This window comes from Podarcis filfolensis, assembly GCF_964270895.1.
Source record: "Podarcis filfolensis genome assembly, chromosome: 9".
NCBI lineage: Eukaryota > Metazoa > Chordata > Lepidosauria > Squamata > Lacertidae > Podarcis > Podarcis filfolensis.
Genome location: NC_139610.1, coordinates 33,298,913 through 33,322,583, shown reverse-complemented (window position 1 = coordinate 33,322,583; position 23,671 = coordinate 33,298,913). Strand labels below are relative to the sequence as shown.

Genomic DNA, 23,671 nt, shown 5'->3' with positions numbered 1-23,671 from the left:
ATTTTACTGATATTTGTATCCAAGGTAGACTTTTTCTTCAATATGATGAAATCATTATTTACAAAAATGTCCATTTTACATGGTTTGGGGGTGGGGGTGGGGGGCAGCCAACTATAAAAAGTGTGTGTTTTGAATACCACCTATTAGCAAAACCTCTGTGGTCAAAGTCACATTTTGTGGTGGAAGCACCCACTCCTGCATCACAGCTGATGGGCACAAGTGCCTGGCCTCCTGTTGGCAGCCTGCTCTTCTCCACTGAAAGTCTGCCTTCTTGCATCTGGCTCTTCAAATCTTTAAGTGAATGTATGTCCCCCCCCCACCCAAACAGATTACCACATTAAAATGATCTTACTGGCAACATATTCCCCGTGCTTCACATTTTCTCTAAAAACGAGTTCTTACAGCGTCCTTTGGGTTTCTTTAATGTCATTTTCATTTTTAAAAATCGCCCAAGCATCTATGCTATTGGAAATTAAAGGATACCATCCAACTGTATCAGATTCTTCACCTCTACAGGGAATATTCTCTGTGCACAAACAGCTCTGAAGTACCTAATGGTATGCACATAGCAGACCTAGACTGATTTAATAAAGCATGAGCAGCTTGGCACAGGAACTACCTCCTACAGATATTAATAGAATCAGACAGAGATGGAGAAGCTCATCAGCTAGGTCATCTCCATTTACCTTATAGCCATATTACGATTTATTTCTGCTTGTAATTCATCTTACATAGCCTAACTAGATGGGGGGGGGGGCTTTTTATTGTTTGGTTTAATGAATACAGATTAACAAAACATATATTATTTGACTATTAGCCTTAAGTAATCACAAGTCTTTCACGCACACATACACACACACTGGGTTTCAGATGTTTGCTAAGAAAATATTTATTAGGAATGGAAATTTAACAGAGAAAAACACATAACATTCACTGGACTTTAAATATAGACACTAAATTTTTTCACAGAATCTCTTTTAAGGAAAAACACAAAATGAATGTAAAGGTTTTTTGTTCATACACTGGATTACACACAAGCGAAAAAACCCTAACCCAACTCCCACAACTTTATAAAGGTCACAAGGCATAGAAAACTGCATTTTTTGTCATTGTTGTACTGTTGTGTAACAAGCCCTTAAAAACAAAAAGTGATTTCTTTTATTAAAAAGTCATTAGAAAATGTATTATATCTAACAACACTATCATATTAATTTATATTTTGATAGACTTTACATAATAAAACCCTATGAATAGAGGTACCTGTGTCACACAGATATTCTACCTTATGGAGAAGAGAAAAATTATCTGTAGTAGTCTTTTTAATATATAAAACACTAATTTGTGAAAATAAGGTTTGACACATTAGTGTCAAGTTATGCTGAACTAAAGTTCATTTCATTAGCTTGTATATCACATGAATATTCAAGTAACTAATTTTTCTAAATTCCACAAGAATTGAGTTGTACAGTGTCTTGTATGGGTGTTAATTTAAAAATGATTTCAGTTCCAACAATATAATTTATATGAAGACTATCATGAAACTACTTGATATTGCAAGAAAATCCTTCAGCTAATAATTTCCTCCCCATGTGTAAAGTAAAAAATCAGTTGTGTTTTGTATCAGAAAATCATTAGCCTACCATCAGCTAGAGTATATTTTTCTCCTTTATATTGCATATATCTCCCTTAATTATATTGTGCTGCAAGTTCAGTTCTAGAAAGGAATAAGAACTTTCCAAGTCCACCAATTCTGAAAGTAGGGGAAAAGGTGCCAGCTGCCTGCTTTTATTCATAACTAACTTCTTAGCAGCTATATTATGGGCAGACAGCGTATCTCCAGCAAGACAATCTGCACTAACTAAAATTTTGCCTATTGCTAAAGAAGCAGGACCCTACCAGAATAAAGGGTGGTAACAGTTAGTTAAATCTCATGTAGGAATAGGTTCAGCTGAACATGGCATAATGAGATTGCTGCAGTCAAGCAATTGTATAAAAGGCAACCTTGTATGTATAGAATGGATCACCAGTGCCAAATGGCTTTTAAAAGCCCTGGAAATAGTAGAGGTTTTTTTGTACAGGATCCATTTAGGGTTAGCAACTGACAGTTCCCAGGCACCAAAGATATGGTCTGTCAGTTGCTAACTTGCCTCTCTTTAATTCCACATTTCTTGCTACTGTTGAGAGATATCAGAGGCCAAGACTAATGTACCTAAGGGTGACAAATCTCTCCAATGTCGCCCTTTTGGCTTTCCCAGCTGGGTAGCTGTTTCAGAAGCCAAGAAACAGTTTAAGGGAACTAGAAGACTGTGCAAGTGACAAAAAGGTCATTTCTAATCTGTCATCCACTCCCTTAGCTTCCCCGGTCACTTTAGTTAGAATGGAGAGGAAGAGGGAAGATTAATAGTTGGACATGGAAAGACTAGTCATTGGGCTGAGTATATTTAGACCCCTCTCACTCCCTTGAAAAGGTGGCTGTTACAAAAAGAAAAAAGCTCCAAGAACTTCATATTTTATCTGAAAGTGAATGTATAACCAGAATCACAAATAAAGCTAGAATACAATCTTCTATTTATCTCCCCTGCGACTTCGAAGTTGTTGTTTTTCTGTCCCCATGCTTCACTGTGGTGGCTAGAAAAAAGGAGTGAGATAGGAATGTGCACCCTCATTTCTGCCCCAGCCCCCATGGTTATAAATAAGTTAATTTCTAATGTCTGATGAATAACAGTGAAAAGGCAGCAAGGGGAGAAACTGAGAGGGAGTATGTTCTTGCTGAAATGTGGCACAGAACAAGCTCCCCATATCTCCTACATTTCTAAATATTAATGGCTGGAATGATGTGAATATTTGGACTCTAGAGTACTCTTTACCTAACCAGGACTCACTCACTCACTAGTCTTGGTCAGTGGCTTCCGTGATGTAGACAGCTGGTTGATTTAACATCTCCAAGTGGGCACTTCAAAAAACCCACAACAGGAGACTGGAATGCAATCTATAAATCATGCAGTGTTTTATATGCCTGTGATAATTTGGTAATACATGCAAGACAATGAGTAGTTAAGACATATGAAAGTAGCAATAGTTACAAAATTAGCAAAATTTTCACAGTGTTCTTACAGCCTTTACTTTAAAAACACAAGTGTATCACTTACCACCACTATTGCTCAAACATTGTAAAATTGTCTCTCAGCCATGCAAATCACTTTGAAAAGGTAAAATAAGTAAATGACATTTCTTGGCATATTTAGACAGTGAATGCAACTTGAATTTAAATTTTGAATTCTACCAGTTCTTGCAGCTAATTACTATTTCTCATTGTTCTGCAGTTAACATCTCTTAATCTCATTTATATTCTGTGAGTGCCAAAGAACTAGCCAGATCCACAAAGCAGTATCTTGACAGATGTCCCAAACTCTTGAATAAGCAGAAGCTAGAGAAAGTTGATTTCCCATTTCCTGGCATTTTCACCATTTTTTATTCTCACTCTGTGAACGTTAACTCTGTTGCAGTTACAGCTTTGCCTTTCAGAAATATTACACTGTCTGGAGAATTTAGACTTGTCCATTGACAGATAGTTTCTCACCCAAAATAAGAAAAGCTCACGGTACCATTTTATCCCAGTTTGCAGGTTCAATTTGACACCACATCACCATCATTACAGCCAACATTACCCCATAAAACAAACTCACTTCACTGTCACGCACAGAAAGCAATCTGTCAGAAACTATGCCTTTGTATCTAAGGAGATAATCCAGCTTCTCCTTTTCTCATTTCATAAATTAATAAGTTGTTAATCGTAATCACAAGGATTAAGCTATTAAACAGAATTCAAGTTTAGAAAATTAAGAATAAATTAGTTACAGCCTTGTAAACAATTGCTCTTTTGTGTTACATATTTGGAAGATATCTTCCTGTGTAGTGTGAGATCAGACATTACAAGGCACACATTACACTTAAAAATTCAAAATAATAATAAAAAAACACCCAGCAAGTCTCTCATCATATTTTTTTATGGCAAAATTGTGCTGTGGGATACTGGAAAACATAAATATAAATTTGTTTATATTACAGACATTTAAAAAGTCTTCAATGGCTGCACTATCTCTTGTAAAATATTTGTGCTATTTTATAGTGCTGTGCGATTTGAAATATTTGAAACAAATCTCAGATACTCTCCACAAAGCTGCCAGGGAAAAGGCCAGTTTTTCCATTTCGCTGCAATGTGCCTTTGAACCAACCATCTTCACGTTTTTTGTGTACAAAAACAACATCTCCTTCTTTAAGTTCAAGCTCAGCTTCACTCTGAGGAGGATACGATACCACAACTCTATATCTGCAGAGCAAGAAGATAAAAGTTCAGGTTTTTATTACAGAGACTGCCATTGTTTGCAAACAAAAAACAACTTAACACTTGCCAGATACAACTTGCAACAGGAAGCTGCCTTGAACTGTTCACATCCTTTCAAAAATAAGTGCATTTTCTAAACACAAAGTGCGTTAACATAGCAATGTCAAGTAAATACATACAAGCCAACTCCACTGAATTCTCTGGGAAGATGTTAAGTGTTAGGATGTTTTAAAGACAATTTTTAAAAGTTGACATGTGGTTATTATACAATTTTGTTTAGCTAAACAAATTAAACTATAGTAAAGTTTCAAATTCAGTACCTGTGAAATTGAAATGCATATTTATAGCAGAACAGTGGCATACATGATGAAATAATGCTAAAGGAGTTCACCATAACTGGTAAAAATGTGGTCATATAAATACACTGATTATAATTAGGGCCAGAAATACAGCAAGGGAAGCAAAACCTCTCTCAAATCACTTTCAGCCCTCCAACTATTCTGTCTCAAATTCAAGTAAACATGCATTGAAATATGCAGGAGGTCTTAAAACAGTGCATTATCATTGGGTACACAGGTTTGTGCACTGATTTTGACCTGGGCGTGCTGATTTAAAAAAACCCCAACAATACTCAGATGAAAGGTTATTCGCAGGCAAACTTCTCGCTGGGATTAAAACATAAGTGTTAAGCTATTTCACATGAACATCCAAAGAGGAAGGCTTTGTGTTATTCAGAATCAGGTTCAATTATAGAGCTCTAGAGAAAACATAAATGGCAATATTAACTATGGTTCAAATATATGCCTTAGTTGCCATATGCATGGAAATAATTGTTCTACAATCTTGCTTAGGTGAAAGCTCAACCGGGAAATTATACATATGCATTGAAACCCCAAATACAAAAGCAGCCAAAATGTAATAACAGCATGAAAAGTGCAGCAGCTTGTAACCTTTTTGTCATTTTTGCATTAAATATATTTTCCCATAAATATTTGTTCTGATTCCGGCAAATACATAATTGCAAGTGCCACTGCAGTTTTTGTTTTTAAGAGGATACATACATTTTTATTAGGGACAGAGAACATGTTATGAGTTTGAATACATAATCTAAAATTAGTCCGTCCCCCCGATTGTATAAATGGCTTATTATTTTGCCTGACTTCTGTTTATTAGCTCCAACCCAACTGAGTAGAAGGGCTAGAGACAGGGTCTATAAATTCTGGTTCACCTTGGTAGTGAATTTTTAATCTACTAAACAGCAGTGAAATCCAATCTCTCTATAGTACTGCAACAATATTGTATGCATTATTTTTTCTTTAAAGTTTCATCAGATTGAAGGAAATTGTAAAACAACAACAGCAAAGACACAATTAAGGCCTTAACTAGGTTAATTGAACACATGATTTTTTTTTAAACTTTTAAAATGCAATCTAATGCAATATAATTCAGAAAAAAGTACGAGGAGAGGCCATTGCTCAGCAGTTGAGCACATGCTTTGTGTGCAAAAGGTCTTTGCTTTAAAAAAAAAAAAAAAGGATCAGGTTAACAGCTATTGTCAAAGCCTATTTGCCCTGCACAATTGCTCTCAGAGAACTCTTTGAGTGGCAGCCGGTGTGGCAGGATTGAAGACTGTAGTACTGCCCAGAGAGCCATGTTTCTTGCTTAATAGTTCAGCAAAGCCCTATGGCTGCAACACACCCTGAGGGATGGGCTGGTGCCGTCGTTATACATCTTTGGGCACCAGGTGAAAACTTCTATCTTCAACCAGGCTGTTGGCCTATACCCTTTTAAATGTCCTCCTGGGAGGGAGGGAGGCGGTTATCGATTTGTGAGGGTATTTTGTTCTTGTTTTTTATTATTATTATTATTAAGAATAATAATAATAATAATAATAATAATTTATTTATACCCCGCCCTCCCCAGCCAAGGCCGGGCTCAGAGTGGCTTACAAGCAATAATAAAAACAAGTTGAATGATTACAACTTAAAAGCAAAATTAAAATACAACATTAAAATATTGAAACATTAAAATATTAAAATGTAGTCTCATCGCAGGAGGAGAAGGAAAGAAAAAAAGAAAGAGAGGGAGGGAATCAAATTGGCTCCAAGCCAAAGGCCAGGTGGAAAAACTCTGTCTTACAGGCCCTGCGGAAAGAAATCAGATCCTGCAGGGCCCTGGTCTCATGAGGCAGAGCGTTCCACCAGGCCGGAGCCCGAGTTGAAAAGGCCCTGGCTCTGGTTGAAGCCAATCTAACTTCCTTAGGGCCCGGGACCACTAGGGTGTTGCTATTTATGGGCTGTGAGGCTCTCCGTGGGGCATACCAGGAGACGCGGTCCCGTAGGTACGAGGGTCCTAGGCCATGAAGGGCTTTAAAGGTCAAAAGCAGCACCTTAAATCTCACCCTGTACTCTACCGGGAGCCAGTGCAGTTTGAAAAGCACTGGGTGAATATGCTCCCATGGCAGAGACCCCGTGAGGAGCCTCGCTGCAGCATTCTGCACCCTCTGGAGTTTCTGGGTCAGCTTCAAGGGCAGCCCCATGTAGAGTGAATTACAGTAGTCAAGCCTGGAGATGACCATCGCATGGATCACTGTGGCCAGGTCGGGGCGGGAAAGGTAAGGGACCAACTGCTTGATGCGGTGAAGGTGGGAAAATGTCACCTTGGCTGTTGCTGTAACTTGCGCCTCCATGGAAAGGGAGGAGTCAAGGATTACACCCAACTCTTAATGGAAGGCAATGGCACTAATTGGGCCCCCGCAAGAGAAAGGAGTTGGTCCCTCATCCCCACGACATCCCGACCCAGCCATAGGACCTCTGTCTTCGAAGGATTTAGTTTCAATCGGCTCCCACAAAACCATCCAGCCACAGCTTCCAAGCATCTGGTCAGTGTGTTTGGGGCCAAGTCGGTGTGGCCATCCATCAGCAGATAGAGCTGAGTGTCATCAGAATATTGGTGACAGCCCAGCCCAAAGCTCCGGATAATCTGGGCAAGGGAGCGCATAAAGATGTTAAAAAGCATCGGGGAGAGAATTGCGCCCTGCGGCACTCCACACACCAAGGAGTGGCGCGACGACATTTCCCTCCCTAGTGCCACCCTCTGTCCCCAACCAGAGATAAAAGAGCACAGCCAGTTACGGGCTATGCCCTGTATCCCCACGTCTGCGAGGCGGTGGTCCAGAAGATCATGATCGACCATGTCAAAGGCTGCTGACAATTATTGTGTATTTAGTGTTTTTATCTTGTACATTTATTCTGTGAACCACCCTGAGATAATGAAACACTGATATCTATATGTAGTACATTTTTGAGAGCAGAAGAGAGGAAATGGAACATATCTCAGCAGGTCCTGTAAAAATAAATATGCATGCTTCTTTTTTGGCCAGAACATGGGATGCTAGAGAGAATCCAAAACAACCATGCTTTCCACCCAGACCATCCTTGTAACAACAGGAGAAGTCTCTAGTCAACAAATTGCTGATCACTGTCATGATCATTTCCTTTCCCCGAGTCCTCACAGCCCTCAGGCAATGTTGCTGTTGCAAATGGGGGTGGTGATGCTCTTTCCTTCTAGGCTAGACTAATTCCCTGCTCTCATGTACAGCACCGACTTTCCTGCTTTCCTCTGACATACTGGAGCTTGACAAAGAGGAGACTGGGCTTCAATATGATTATTAAGCATCATTTCCAGCATCTCTTTTTCAAGTACTAGATGTCAAATGAAAATTAATATTGCAAGGTTCTGAGTGCCATTCAACTACAAAACAAGTTCTACTGATCTACACAAGCACCATTCCCTAACTCAGAAAAAGCAAACAGACTCCGTCAACTGAGAAACTACAATATCCCGATACTGAAATAAGAGAAAAATGCTACTATATGAGGAAACAGAAGCAAGGTTGAGAACTCAGGTGCCTGGCCTCCTTAGCATAATTAAAAATATTGATAAGGGAATAACTGTGCTAGAAATCAAGTTTCAATGGATTCAATAGTATTTGAATTTTTCAACAGAGTTCAGTTCTATTAAAAAAGAATGTTAATATACACAGAATTATGAACCAGAAATATTAAGGTTGACTGAACACCTAGTTTTAATATATGAAAGAGACCTACTCAATCAGACTGAAAGGGCTTTAGGAGTGTGTGAGAGGGTACTGACCTGGTAATACTTGCTGAAGAATAGCATACTATTTCGAAAAATAAAGTTCAGGACTGTTTCCATAAGTACAAAACAAGAGTGCTGATAGATCAAGGCACAGGCTATCCAGTTTAGTATCCTATTTCCACAGTGGGCAACTAGATGCTTATAGGAAGTCCATGATAGCTCTTTCCTGCATGTGTTCCCTCAGCAACTGCTATTCAGAAACAGAGGGTCCAGCCAACTAGGCTTTTTGGCTGGATCAACTTTCCACATCATTCCTACAACACAACTGTGCAGGAATCTATCGTGGAAAAGCTTTATCGGGTATAAGCCAGAGATGTGGGGCTCTCTTACTGCCACATGCATGCAACTGTAGGTTGTAGCCACTGTCAAACTACTATTATGATTTCATTTCAGAAGCAACAGTACATTTCAAACCCAGGTTGGGGCAACAATGATTTTTTAGTGATCACAGGAACAATATCAGAATTCTATTTATAGCATTTTTACTGATTAGCATTTCTAGGCCCAGTTTGTAGCCGTTGTTACACTTTATTGACTAGAAAATGACTTACCGTTCACACACAACAGGCCTACATTCATTCAGGATTGGAGCTAATGAAGAGCAGGGCTGCCGTGGAGGGGGAGCTATAGGAATACTGGAATCCAAAGAACTTGCTTTCCGATGAGTAACATCTTGCATTGATGTAGAGGTTTCATTGTCCGCAGAGCAGGACTCAGCTCTTCCATGACTAGAAGCCGATGGAACTTCTGGTCCTACAGCACCTTGCAGGGCCAGCTCCGCAGCTGCCTGCTCAACTTCCAGAGTTGGTGATGATGGTGGTGATGCTCGAGGTTTGCGCTTGGTAGATGCTCCTGAAAGTAACTTTAGCAAACCCTTTTTTTCTTTCTGGAAATAAATAAAAACATTTGTTTTGAAGCATGAATATTCACTGTGAAAGAAAGATACCAATTTGCAGGCAACATATGAATCCTAACCATGCCTGCAAGTTCAGGGCTAAGCCCTGTTTGCCAAGGAACAATCAGGAGTGCACTTTAATGTTTCAATGGATCCTTTGTTACTGCATCTTTACCTGTTCCACACCTGATGTCACATATGACATTAGGTGTGGAGTAGGTGGGCACGGTCTTACAAAAGCAGCCTTGCAGGCTATATTAGGACCTCTGCCACACTTTCTTGGGCTCAAGAGCTGGAGGTTCCCCACTGCTGTCCTAACCAGCAATCCAACTGTACAATAAAACTGGTGGTACCTAGGATGTTCAAGTATACCTGAAATGTTATATACAAAATCCAATGAGAGAAGCAACATTAAAGTGTTCAATATTTTTGTTGCTTGCATGTTGAAAATATTCATCTCTGCTCTAAATATCAGAAGGGCCCAGGATACTGGAAGTGAAGTGTGGCACATAACAGAAGCCATGGAACTGTTATATACAAAAATTTCATCCATTTATTCAATAAAATTCTACTTCTGATATTTTAGTAACATCAGGAATTCCATTCCATTACAGTTCTTTTCCCTCCTAAAGGAACAAAAATCTGACCATACTTTACTTCTTACAGAAAGAAGCTAAGCCTGGCACTAGCCTAATTTGCTGTCACATCAAATCATAAAAATATATGGTTTAATGTGAATGAACAGCATTCTGGTGTTTGTTGCTCAAAGGTTTCTGGGCAGTCCTCCCCTGCTTTTGCTGTGCTGAAGACAAAGCAAGCTGGAGTTTGTATTGTCATGCCATCTAAACCCATGCTCATAGTTTGTTTCTTTTAAACAAAACACAAGCGGTAAGCCAAGAACAAACCTTTGTTAATACTCATGGTTTGTTTAAAGATTCAGATGACACAAGGCAGATTCCAGCTTGTTTCAGCTATGGTGCAACAGAAACAGGAAAGTTGAAGGAACACTCTAGGAACTTTTGAAATTGTCTACTAGTCTACTGCTCATTCACATTATTTTAAATTATGGTTTAATGTGATACACAAAGCAAGCCACTATCTGGCACTAAAGGTGATTATTCTTATGGCAAGCTTTGGAGTTACACCTAATAAAGAGTCCCCTCTATCTATTGGGTTATCTATTAAAGAAAAACATCCTGAGCGGCAACCAAAATGTCATGCTCACCTTGCCATCTCTATCTGATTTACTGACAGTAGTAATTCCTCCAGCTACTAATGTATTCTCTGGGGAAGCTGGAGCTCCAGGGTGAGCAGTCACAGTTCTCCCATTTGCATCTCCATCCAGAGATGCAGAAGTGCCAGGAGATGCTGTTGTACAAGCTAATGGGAGATTTGTCCGGTTGATATTCACAGCAGTGATGTAAGCAGCAGCATTAGAAAGCTGAGGTTGGAGCTGTTGGGAGGCAACAGAATGGTGTGGAATAATTACAGCAGCAGGAATAAGGCATGCTGAACTTTGAGCCTGAATGGGCGTCACGGTGGCTGTGGGTCTTTCTTGGCTGTGTATTGCAACTGCAATGAGAGGGGGAAACATAGTATCATGAGACTGAAAACAATACAGCATCCACTTGTTGTGTTATTAAAAAACTTCCCTCACACTATTAATTCCACAGTCTCAAGCATTAAAAATGGCATGTGTGGGTATTTCAGTATAGCAACCTAGATCTCCAAACCATCTTTTATGGTATTAAAAATATCTGACCAGTACCTGATGCTATACTGAATACTATTGTACAGAGATAAAATTTATATGTAAATATAAATACTTATGATTCTCAGCAAATAATATTCATAGGCAGATTCTCTCTGACACTGGAGTTGGTCCATAGCCATCATGTACTACATTCCACCCATGACAAGATACACGGGGTCTCAGAGACGTTCATCCTGATCATATTATTACCTAAGCCAAGGAATAAAGCAATGTTTTACCTGTTCTAACTGCATTGCGAGCCTGGTTGACTGTCATTTGGCCAGTCATGTGCATAAGAACCTTGGTCTGTGGACTGGTTTGTATATGTGCAGCAGAGACCACAGCTGTTGGTACTGCACTGGCGTTCATTGTCACACCATTTCCCTGAAGTTTTTGCAATGTTCCTCCAGCAGTGGAAGTATTGACCATAGTCACCACCCTCCCTGTCTGACCAGCAGTAGATACAGGGACTTTTGCTTGGGAGGCACTTGTCACTGCCCTGTTAAAAGTAATGCAAATAGTTTATGCACACCTTATTAAACCAAATAAGGCCTATTCTCCCAATCCCAACAAGCCACCACCACCACAGAAAATCTGGATATCCAAATGGAGTTGCTTCCCCTTTTCTTTGTAAAAAATACTTCAACTGAAAGCCTCACCTTGTGACTGGTGCCACGTAATTGCCAGGGAACACACCAATTTTGCTTGTATGCATGGATGTTCCTTTGAACCAGCCATCCTGACAACGTTCAAACACCAAGAACATCTCTCCTTTCCTCAATTCCAGTTCATCATCTTTTCTAGGAGTATATGGATAAATAGCGATATACCTAGAAAACAAAACTGTTTATAATGGTCTGCAGGAAAAACTAGACAAAAAAAAAACCTGTTCCTAAGGAAGTCATGGCTTCCCTTGCAGAGTGACTGCTGCTTGAAAATTGAGCCATTAGGGTTCATTAAAAATGGGAAGTAGCTCCTTAGGTAGTCACACAAATTTCAATCAGAGAAATAGCTGCACATACAAAGAGTTATCCAAAGAATTCTTTCCCTAACTCCTTATCAAATGTCCAAATGTTGGTGACAGTTAAAGAGTAACATGTCAATAGTTGAAAGAACCATTCTTGATTTCATCTGTCTTCCGTCATTTGCATATATCCCTTGAGGGTCAATATAGAAGCCTACTTGTCCATTGGCTGGTCCAAGTTGTAACTAAGCTCCTACCCAGGAGACCTGATTTGGTCAAGAATCATTAACTATGTCCCAGGACTTTTGCCAGTGCAGAGGCCTGGTTCACACATAGTGTTAAACCACAGTTAACATTAACCATAATTACCATATTTTCCCCTCTATAACACGCAGATTTTTTCTCCTAAAATGTAAGGGGAAATGTCTGTGCGTGTTACTGAGCGAATGTGTGGTCCCTGGAGCCGACTATCGCGCTGTCACGGGAGGAGGGAAACCTGAAAAGAGGAAGCTGCTGCTTTCCTGCATTCTGACTCAGGGTCTTACTGCCCACCCTGTTCTGTTTCGGTTGCTGTTTGCTCAAACGGAACAAAGAGCAGGAAATCCCCTCCCCTTCCCTCCTGGCAAGCAGAGGGGAAAGGAAAGGATAGCGTCCTTCCTTCTAATTCCTCTCCGTGCAGCTGCTGCTGCTGCGTCCAGGGAAGCATTCCAGGCAGCCGGAAAACATGCAGGTCGGGGAGAGAGAGGGAGAGAGAGAGAGAGAGAGAGAGAGAGAGAGAGAGAGAGAGAAGAGAGAGAGGGGGCTAGCTTGGGTGGGTGGGTGGGACTTTTGCCTTCCTTTCCTCCCTCCCGTTAAACTCCTCTCCTGCATTCTTAGCCAGCTGCTTCTCCGCACACCCCTCTCGTGCTCCTTGTCCCTTCTATGTTTTTCCTTCCCTCCCCACTTAAAAGGTGGTTACAAAGCACGGATCCACATGGATCCTCAGGATCTTTGCACTGGGTCATCCCAAATTCACCATCAGATCACAGAGCAATGATCTGATGCAAAAACAGGGCTGCAATGGTGCAAAAACGTGGTTACAAAGCACGGATCCACATGGATCCTCAGGATCTTTGCATTGGGTCACCCCAAATTCACCGTCAGATCACATAGCATGTCCATGGCTACAGCCTGCACCAAAAAAATCATGCTCCTACTGTTGCCTGGGGCTGCAATGGTGCAAAAACGTGGTTACAAAGCACAGATCCACATGGATTCTCAGGATTTTTGCATTGGGCTACCCCAAACTCACCGTCAAATCACATGTCTGTGGCCACAGCATGAAGCACAAAAATGATACATCCACTGTTTCATTCAGAATTTTTTCCCTTGTTTTCCTCCTCTAAAAACTATGTGCGTGTTATGGTCAGGTGCGTGTTATCGAGCGAAAAATACGGTAATATTAAGCATAGTTAATAAATAATAATCAATGCTGAGGCATCTGGCAGACAATAACTTAAACCTTGATTTATTACATCTCAGAACAGTTAAAAGTACCAGCAAGAGCAGTATGATTTTAAAAAAAATTTTTTGACATTCATCACTCATAGCACTGTAGCTTTTGGGCAGTGACGCACATCTTTAACAATAGTTATAGAGGAGGTCTGGGTTCACACATAACACTGTTATAGTTAACATTATCTAAGTTTTATACACCATCTACAAACCTTTACAAGCATAGTAAAGCTTTTGGACTCACACATATTGCTACACCATGGTTTAATAGATTATGGTTTAGCATTATGTGTGAACGAGCCTGCTGTGTCAGGCAAAACCATTCCAGGGATTTTCTGTACCTCATATAATCTGCTATTGTTGTTCATGACCAGTCCTGGCTGGTCATGGTAGCCAATCTAGATCTTGGTGCAATGAGAACCTTGGCCATCCCTTTCACATGCACCAGGCACTTTTCACCCCAGATGACAAGTCAAACATTCCTTGTCTATCCAGAAATACTTGATTTTTTTTCCTTTGGCAATTCTGCTCTTTGATACCATTTCAAGGTTATACTCAACAAGCTTTTATTTCACTTACACACTTGGTCTTGTCTGTGGGCGCAAATGTGCTATTTGCTCAGTTGATCCCGCTACAGATTTTTGAGCTGCTCCTGAAGGCAGCCCAGCAGAGGTTGGAGCAATTATTGTAGCAGATAAGAGAGGTGGTGGTGGTAGAGGGGGATTCAGTGTCTAGAAATAAAATATTCAGAAATTTAATGTCATTTTGGCACCAATATTCAGCTGAAAATGGTATTGATACACACAGTTACACACTCCCAAATTGACTTGGATCCAGTGGTCGTGAGTAGACGTTCCACTGTACACCAATTTCTCCATTTTCTGATTCAATGTAACGGGACAATTCCTTGTATTTCTTTTTTAAAAAACAAAATTTTAAGCAACAAAGAAACAAGCTCAAAGCATTGCGTCTAAATACACATTTCTTTTTTAATGACAATTTTATTGAATTTTTAAAACCATATTAAACTCTAAAACTAATACTCATTTATAAGAAAATACAAAACATAATTGTATAGGCAAAAGGAAAGGAAAAAAATAGAGAAATAACTACTTAAGTCTCTTTATAACATTTATTTCAGGCATATAATATCATTTATCCACACATTTCAATGCAAATTTGTGGCATAAATCCCAAAGTTTTTCAAACATATTTCCAATATTCAGTGGTCTGTAAAGGACTGCAATCCATGGCTGCTTTGAAACCAGAAGCTGTAATGCAGTAAGCAACAAATTTCAACAACAAGCCACCCAAACATTACTTTGTTTTTCTCTATGTTTTTAGCTGTTCTTATTTTTATGTGAGCTACCTTGAGTCCCTCTTAGGGAGAAAAGGCACGGTATAAATAAATAGATAAATAGTTAAATAAAGTAATAAAATAAAACAGATGTTCCCTTTGACAGCAAAATTCCCTTTGACAGCTGGGGTACAAAAGGTACCTCTTACTGTTTTATTTTAAGTGCCATTATTCAAAATTTAGGATTGAAAATTATGAGATAAGCAATCGAAAGAGCTCTTTTAACTGGCAGTTTCTAATGGGGCTCTATTCTTGGATCCCTTAGTTACTCTTTTCATTTGTAAAACTTCAGACTATTCTCTATGTTGTTGCTGATACTTCACATTATGTCAGAACCAGAGATACCCAGCCACTACAGATTATGAGTGTTCAAACCAGGACAGGGGAAAAGCACACAACCAGAAAATTCAATTACTATTTAAAAATTATGGGCATGCCCACAGCATCCGTGAAAACTCTGCTACAGCCTACCAATCAGTAACTATACAGCAACAACTTCCACACACTACATTGACACAAAGGCAGCCAACCCATACAGGCTGACCTGCAGACAGTTTCATCACATTGCCATACCCACAACATGATAACTAGGCAGCAGCCACAGAGATCCATTAGGCATCTGTTACAGCAGGAACAAATACATTCATGAGGTTGCTTGTTCCAATCCCCCTCCAAATGGAGTAAAGATGCAACCACAACAAAGAAGGGAGATCCACATATGCAAAGCAGAAATAAAAGTTCTCAGGAGGCAGGTGGTCCCAATTCTACCTGATTTACTTCCTCTTTCCTTTTAAAGCATGGGTAGGCAAACTAAGGCCCGGGGGCCGGATCCGGCCCAATCACCTTCTAAATCCGGCCTGCGGACGGTCCGGGAATCAGTGTGTTTTTATATGAGTAGAATGTATGCTTTTATTTAAAATGCATCTCTGGGTTATTTGTGGGGCATAGGAATTTGTTCATCCCCCCCCCCCCAAAAAATATAATCCAGCCCCCCACAAGGTCTGAGGGACAGTGGACCGGCCCCCTGCTGAAAAAGTTTGCTGACCCCTGTTTTAAAGAGTTGTTTAATGAAAAGAGGCTGATCAGAGTAGTAGTGGCAACATGCAAATGAAGTCACACACAGTCACTGGGGCCCTGGTTCAAATACCCTCAGATATTTGTATGCTGATATATCTCATATCCTGTGCTGTACCATAGCCAGGGGTTAGCATTAGCATTTTAGCATACTTGGGCAAACTGCAAGGTGCTTCATAACTATCAAATGGGAATGTGCTTGTTTCTGGTCTCAGAGTATATGATTAAACCTAGCAGTTACTATCCTTCTAAAGCACTTAGGAACCAGGAAGTAAGAAATAGAGGAGTGGGATCAATGGTCTTATTTACAGAGTTGAAAGCTATACTACTCAATATAGAAAATAACCATTATATAGTTCCCTGACACCTGAATCCATATTACGTATTTCTAATCAGGTGACATGACTGGTTGGTTTGTTCATACACATAGATAAATACTGTACCCTGGGAAGTACTTTGCCCTTGATTAAGAGCTGTAAACACTTTCTAGCTCTTATCAGATTAGCAAGCATTAAATCAAGCTAACAAAGTTCAATAACTTGACTAAATGGGATTATTTATTCTGTCAATGCAAATTGAAACAGCTCAGAAACAATTAACCACTCACTACACCCAAACATACACTTTGCATATTACGTATTGGAAAGTGTCAGAAAATAGAAGCTCACATACATCACTCAGCAGCAAATACATGGCAGTGTATATATAATAATAGGTTTTACTACTTTTTACAGGTTTCTACTCCACTTAACAGCCCAAGGACTTTCTGTGCGGCTTCCCTACATATTCTTCACAAGAATGATTTTCTTCATAAGACAATTCAGGTCATTTTCAAAATGTGAATACAAAATGTGACTAATATCCATCCTACAAGAAGCAACCTAACATTTCAGAAAATACGCATTGCAACACATTCTAGGAAACGTGCTACTTTAAAATTGTGAAACTAGTCCTATGAACCTGTAAAACCTCAAATTGTTTTTGAGTAGCAGCAACTAAAGCTGTGTGGCAAACTATGTTTCAAAAACCCAAGCCACCTCCTAACAATTCTATAATCAAGTATATATCCAACAGTTTGTATAAAATTTTCTTTAAAAAATTAAAAAAATACCAGTTTCACTTATGCACTCATCCCTACCATGTGCAGATTCCCTGCTATCACAGAGAACTGAACATTCATATTGCCTGGATTTCATTCAGTGCCAATAACAACAACAGAGTTAACCTATTATGGTACACCAATGAACTTTCATTATTCTGCAACATAAACTTTACAGGCAATGCACCAAAATACTTACCAACCTCCATTCAGCTCAACCTGATTCTGTACTGATTGTTTAACAAATAACTTTTCTTAGAGAAAGGGTGGGAGGCGAAGAGACAGACAGAGGGAGAATGTACTTCTCACAACTGTAAGAAATTACAGGCTGGAATCCAGCTACAATATAGATCTAGGAGTGAGAAAAGACTACGTACAGTTTCTCCATGTCTTCTCATTTCTAAGTAGAAATGAAGGTTGGAAATTAAGAAGGAATTAATGAGCAGGCTCACTGCCCCCTTCTTTTTTCCTTCTTGAATGAATTAAAAAAAATGGGATAAAGCCAATATTCCATCCACTCAAAAGCACTCTTTCACAGGCAAATTGTGCCCCCTCTCTCCTTTTCAGGCTGTCAAATTAAAACGGGCTCACGCAAGGAAGGCCAGGTGCTCTGCAGAAATAAAAAGGGATGTAGCACTGGAGGGATAAAAGACTCCTCCAAATGACTGCAAGCAGCAACAGCAGCTCCTTCTTCTGCCTCTTCTCCTGACACACCACAGCACGCAGCTGTTTTTTTGCTTACTCTGCCAGCCACCTATGCTATGCATTGACTTGTCCAAGGTATCAGTGCTGAAGAGGAATGAAAGCAGTTGGGAAAATCCAATGGGAAGAAAGAATGGAGTTCCTCTTATCCTGGATGGGTTGTCTTTCTGAAGGTGGGCTGCACCCTGTGCAAGGACAGGTTGTGCTCCCTGAATGAAGAAAGGGTGAACAAGGAGGTGCTGATGAGTGACAACACTCGGAGCACATCAGATGAAGGACAACAACTAGTTATCTGAGTGCTCTGCCTTATTGGCATCCCAGCCCTTCTGTCCCAGCTCCAAACTCCAGCCCACCACCTAAGGGATTTGCTGTACTGTGCCACTGCTGCTGACAATAGCTTCAAAGACCCCTTAAGGTTACTCCACAGCCTTCAAGGGATCCATGGCCCACTGGTTCAGAATCACTGCTTAAGACTACATCCTGTCTCTATATAGTCAACTGTCTTCAATATTCTGTAAAGGCAGAGGTACCTACCAGGCAGTTTTGTTTTAATTCATGAACTTGCATATTTCTGCATACCTAGGGTGTCTCTCAAGCATGCAGAAGCCATGATCTGATTTTTGGATGGCCTCATTTCACTTCTTGGTAACTGCGTTTCGCTATTAAAGGGAATAATTCAACATAGCACTTCATAATAGATTCTGGGTTTGAAATATTTTGGAAGCCACAAAAGTCTTTCAGTCCTGCCATCAGAGCATGTATTATTTTCCAAAGGGGCAAAATTCATTATATAGAAATCAAATGTTCCCCCATAATACACCTCAAAGCAGCTTGCAAAAACTGTAGCTTCTAGATTTATGTAAAAACTACAACATAATGTCAAACAGTACTTACACCAAGAGCAGCTTGGTAGGTTGCTTCAGGTGGAAAGGTAAATGAAGGCCCTGTTGTCACTGGGCTACTGGGTGGTGGGGTCACAATTAGCCCCGTAGTACTAATATGAACCTATCAAAACGTTAAAAAAAGTTAAACTCATTATGGGCCTTTCAGCAGATAAAATAACTACTGTTATGAATGGAGCATATGAACCAGTGGGGTTTTCCTAAACAGTGTTAAGTCTGGTTTTGGACCACAAACCTTCAAACAAAATAAAATAAAATGAACTACAAGTATTTGTAATAGTGAAAGTGGTGGGCCAATGTATTCAGTCCAAGTGTTTTCATTACTTTCAGGATGTGAGGTGAACATCACCCCGAAGACTGGATTAATATTTGGAATGGAACTTTTCCCACTTCAAATGATGGCTACCTTCAGCAGTCCAGCAACATTCCCTTTGTAATTCAGAATATCCCACGGTAATGACACCACTCCCCCACAACCCCTCTCCAGTCAAGGTAAAACCACACCCTCCCTTAAGTTCATATTTACCCACCCCAAAATACATTAGTATTCCCCATGACCATCTTCAGCCAGAAATCAAAATGTCATATACTTTAGTAGTTCATGCAAAATATTTAAAAAATAATTTGTTCCATGCATGTTTTTAAACAAAAAGCTATTCATATTGAAATAAACCTTTCAGTTACTTAAAGAGCAGTAACAGCTCTCTTCAGCTTATAATATTTTGGGAGTGCATGAAAATTGTCCCTTTATGTATAATTAATGACTGCTTGCACAAACTCAGAAAGTCAGTCACAATTATCTTCCGCTTATTTTGACAACCTTTTAAATTGTTCATCTAAAAAAAGCTATGATATGCTTTGTATTCTACTGCTAGAAAATTACCTGAGAAGGTGCACTGCAGGAAAGGCCTGTAAGTTCACTGATGCGGGCTGCAGCAGTAGGGTTGCTAGAGCTGATGAGGACAGGAGGACTGATTTCCATTGAATGACGATTCTGAGAAGCCTGCGAAGCCTTGTTGGACATGGTAAGAGAGGTAAAGGAGTGGCGTTTTTTGGTGTTCTTCTTGGTATCCGTGTGCTTTTGAATTGAATTGCTGTGGGATGCACCAGACGTGCCTTCTCCAGAGTCTCCTGCTGAACCTGAGGGCTTGTCCAGTTCTATCAGCTGCTTTGCTGTTGTGTTAAACTGCAAAACAATGACACGCAGAATTTAAAAATGAATAATCAGTTGTGCTTGCACATGAAGGAAGCTGGTGTTTCAAATGGAAAATGGCTTTTTAAAAGACATTTTTTTTCAAGAAAGGAAAACATGAAGCTGTTTGTTGGGGCACCTCAGCAACTGACAATATGGAAGGGGGGCAGAGAGGAAGAAAGACTATACATTTGGCTGTCATTTCAAAAACAAATTTTTGAAAGTTTCCTATTTGGAAATTTTGGGTTGAGCTATCTGCTGATTCTCCATCTCTATGTATATATTGTCATAGTGATCCCTTAAAATGTATCATTTATTCATAATTGTCAGTACTTTGATCGTAAGCCTGCTAAGAGATTTACAGCAGGGATGCAAGTGTTTCAGAAAAGTGATCAAGGAGACTCTCACACACCATCTCGTGGTTATCTCGTGAATAAATAAATAAAATATTTTGGAAAGTTGTTCGTTTGCTATGTATTTGGACACCTCTTAAGATATCATAACCAAGATGGTACCTGAGACTGAGGTGCAGATTTTCATCCATCTGTAAATATGCTTGGATGCCATTTTAAATCAAGCTGGCAGTGACAGACCTACAGCAATTTTAACCTCCAATTTTAAACTGAACTGATTTTTTGGTTTCTTGGAATTCCTCAATTCAGTTTCTGTTTCCTGAATTTTGTTTCTTAAAATTCCAACACTAGTATGCCATAAATGTAAAAGTGATGTTTTACATAAGTGATGAGAGAATAAACACAAACTCAATAACTTTTTTAAAGGACACCTTTGCTCCCTATCCCACAATATTTCCACACTACCAGTTCTGAATGAATAGATTTCAACATACACAATGAATAAATACCAATTTGTTTGCCCTGCAATTGCACCCATGGATTCTGTGACAAGTTCAGCTCACAATAAAAGGGTGTATCTGTTACATAACTGAATTTATCGGAACTCTTAATTTGTCCCTACATTTCAAAGCACAGAAAATAGTGAGGCTGGCCACCAAGATTATCTAGAAAGTCACAAGTTTATTGCAAGTATATATTGCATTTTCTACCATTATTATATTGTATATTAAAATATTTTTATGGTTCTCTCACCTCAACATATGAAATAGGAAATATTCCTATTTTGTCAGCCAACATTCCTTCAGCCCAGTTTTCATCTACTCGGCGAATCACAGTCAGAATGTCATCCTACATTAAAAAGAAATACGCAATTAAGCAACTAATTTCTTTTAAGAACACATGCATTTCCTGATCAAGAATAGCACTATTTCTCAAACTTGGGTCCCCAGCTGTTGTTGGAATGCAACCATCATCATCCCTGACCACTGGTCCTACTAGCAAGGGAGGGTGGGAGTTGTAGTCCAGCTACAGCTGAGGACCTAAGTTTGAGAATTAATTAAAATAGAAGCAACCAACAACACCATTATTCTCATGACTCCTTCCCAGGGCAACCCATTGGAGTTCTATAAAAGTTAAAGCCAAGCTCTTCCATTTATATATAAATTAAAATACATTTAATAATTTAATATACTTAGCTTGGGGGGGGGCAGACTGAGGAACAGAAAAACGGAAATTAACTTCATCCGGTTCTAAACAGTCTTAAAGAGAGCCAATTTAGTATAACATACAATGTGTTAAGATTTGAACAGGGAAGATAAGTTCAAATCCTTAGTATACCATGGGGCTTACTAGGTGACATTGAGCCTGACACTATCTCTTAGCATGCTACCTCACAGTGTTGTTTTGAGAGAAAAATGGTGGTGGGGAGGGAGTGAAACCATATATACAACCCTGAATTCTTTGAAAGAAAGAGCTGGTGGCAGGGGAAATCTAACTAATTCCACCCTGAATTATAGTTAAAATAAAAGTTAAAACATTGTCCTTAGAGGAAATTAAGGTATTAATTCTCAAAATTTAAAAACCCAAACAAAAACAAAAAAGCTTCCAATAATAAGGGAATGAGTAAATATCTGTAGGTAGGAAAGGAATTAGAAAAACAGTAAGTATAAACTCTGGGTGCTCATATATGTCTGCCACTAAGGACTCAGCTAAGTAAAGGTAAAGGTACCCCTGCCCGTAAGGGCCAGTCGTGTCCGACTCTAGGGTTGTGCGCCCATCTCACTTAAGAGGCCGGGGGCCAGTGCTGTCCGGAGACACTTCCAGGTCACGTGGCCCGCGTGATGAAGCTGCTCTGGCGAGCCAGCACCAGCGCAACACATGGAAACGCTGTTTACCTTCCCGCTATAAAGCGGTACCTATTTATCTACTTGCACTTAAGGGTGCTTTCGAACTGCTAGGTGGGCAGGAGCTGGGACCGAACGACGGGAGCTCACCCCGCTGCAGGGATTCGAACCGCCGACCATGCGATCGGCAAGCCCTAGGCGCTGAGGTTTTACCCACAGCGCCACCCGCATCCCTCCAAGGACTCAGCTACACAGCTGCAAATAAAACATTTTAAATGTGTTGTAAAGTGCAATATACAAACGTGACACTAGGTGGCAACAGTGAGGTATGCAAAATTCAATGTATTTTTCAAAACATTTTTTTAAAAAGCATTTTCACAGCATTTTTTATGTGTGTGTAGATTCCACCTAACTTTCTATATGGACATTAATAAATGTTTCAGTGTTCTTACAACACTCAGTAATATAAGAATTGTGTTTTACCTTTGAGAAGGGTAAACAATCCTTGTCTGCTTCCTTGTCTTTAACTTCAAAGTCATAAAGTGCTTTGCACTGAGGTGGAGGTTGAGGTAAAGGTTTAATAATCTGGACAAAATTGGTCGGGAAAAATCCATGGACACCATTAACTTCTCCATGATACCAATTTTCATCAACTTGCCGACGTAATATGATAATGTCTCCTTTGCTGAATTTAAGATCTCCAGGCTCTTTCCCCTCATAGTTATATAATGCTTTGGCACAAGGTAACTGAGGTACACCCTACAGAAGGGGGGAAACCACATTTCATTGTCACAGCATGTAAAAGAAGTGTACACACAAAACAAGCAATTACACTAGAAAATAAGCCATCCAGCCAAACTGTCACTGACTTTTCATATGACTTTCATTCGCATATCAGACATCTGAAAAGTTTTTAAGTTTTAAACTAAGGCTGTGTATGTGTTGTTGAACTAGAAATGTAAAAATGATTTTGAAAAATGATAGTATAAGGAAGGATAATAAATGAAATTGCCCAGGATGCTAACTATGTTCTTCAAAAAAAAGAGTTGCTGCCATTCATAAATGAGACCATGATCCAGGCAACGATCACACCAGAAAAAAGTGGCAAGTCTGTGTTTTGTCAATTCTTCCTTCTTCTTGAGCCACCTTTCATGCTGCTTCAGAGAGTCCCCAAGCCCTTTAAAAATATTTTTGGCATCATAAGCGGCTGCAGTGGAAAATCACCCACAGTTGCCTTTCCCAGCCCCTTTTCACTGCAGAGAGTGTCACAAGAGTAGACCTCTGTTCAGTGGGCACTCCTGCCATTGGGGAGAAACTCGGGATCATAGCCATGGAATATTCCTACTTTTTCCTGATTAAAAATATATGCATTTTACAGCGAACTCTGAAAATCTCTATCTAGAATTCATGATGTCCTGTGAAAGTCATGTCAGTATAATACAAATAAGGATGAAGCCATTTTTTAAATTTGCCAGTAAAATTCCCTCTATGCCCTTGTATGATTCCTGTCTCTTCACAATGATGATATTCCCCTTC

At 39.7% G+C, this 23,671-nt stretch overlaps 1 protein-coding gene across 4 annotated transcripts in view; it reads right to left on the bottom strand.

Moving 5' to 3' along the window:
* Positions 1-864: 864 nt before the first annotated feature.
* Positions 865-23,671, bottom strand: part of SH3RF1 (SH3 domain containing ring finger 1) — a 46,708-nt gene continuing 23,901 nt past the window's right edge. For all 4 annotated transcript variants that reach the window (XM_083631129.1, XM_083631127.1, XM_083631130.1 and 1 more), the window contains exons 3-12: positions 22,619-22,894; positions 21,045-21,140; positions 19,630-19,932; positions 18,739-18,849; positions 14,192-14,343; positions 11,814-11,984; positions 11,394-11,653; positions 10,627-10,973; positions 9,058-9,392; positions 865-4,330 (exon numbers count right to left, since the gene is read on the bottom strand). In XM_083631129.1, the coding sequence (XP_083487255.1) occupies positions 4,162-4,330; positions 9,058-9,392; positions 10,627-10,973; positions 11,394-11,653; positions 11,814-11,984; positions 14,192-14,343; positions 18,739-18,849; positions 19,630-19,932; positions 21,045-21,140; positions 22,619-22,894 (2,220 nt within the window). In that variant the 3' untranslated portion in view covers positions 865-4,161. The remainder of the gene's footprint in view (positions 4,331-9,057; positions 9,393-10,626; positions 10,974-11,393; positions 11,654-11,813; positions 11,985-14,191; positions 14,344-18,738; positions 18,850-19,629; positions 19,933-21,044; positions 21,141-22,618; positions 22,895-23,671) is intronic.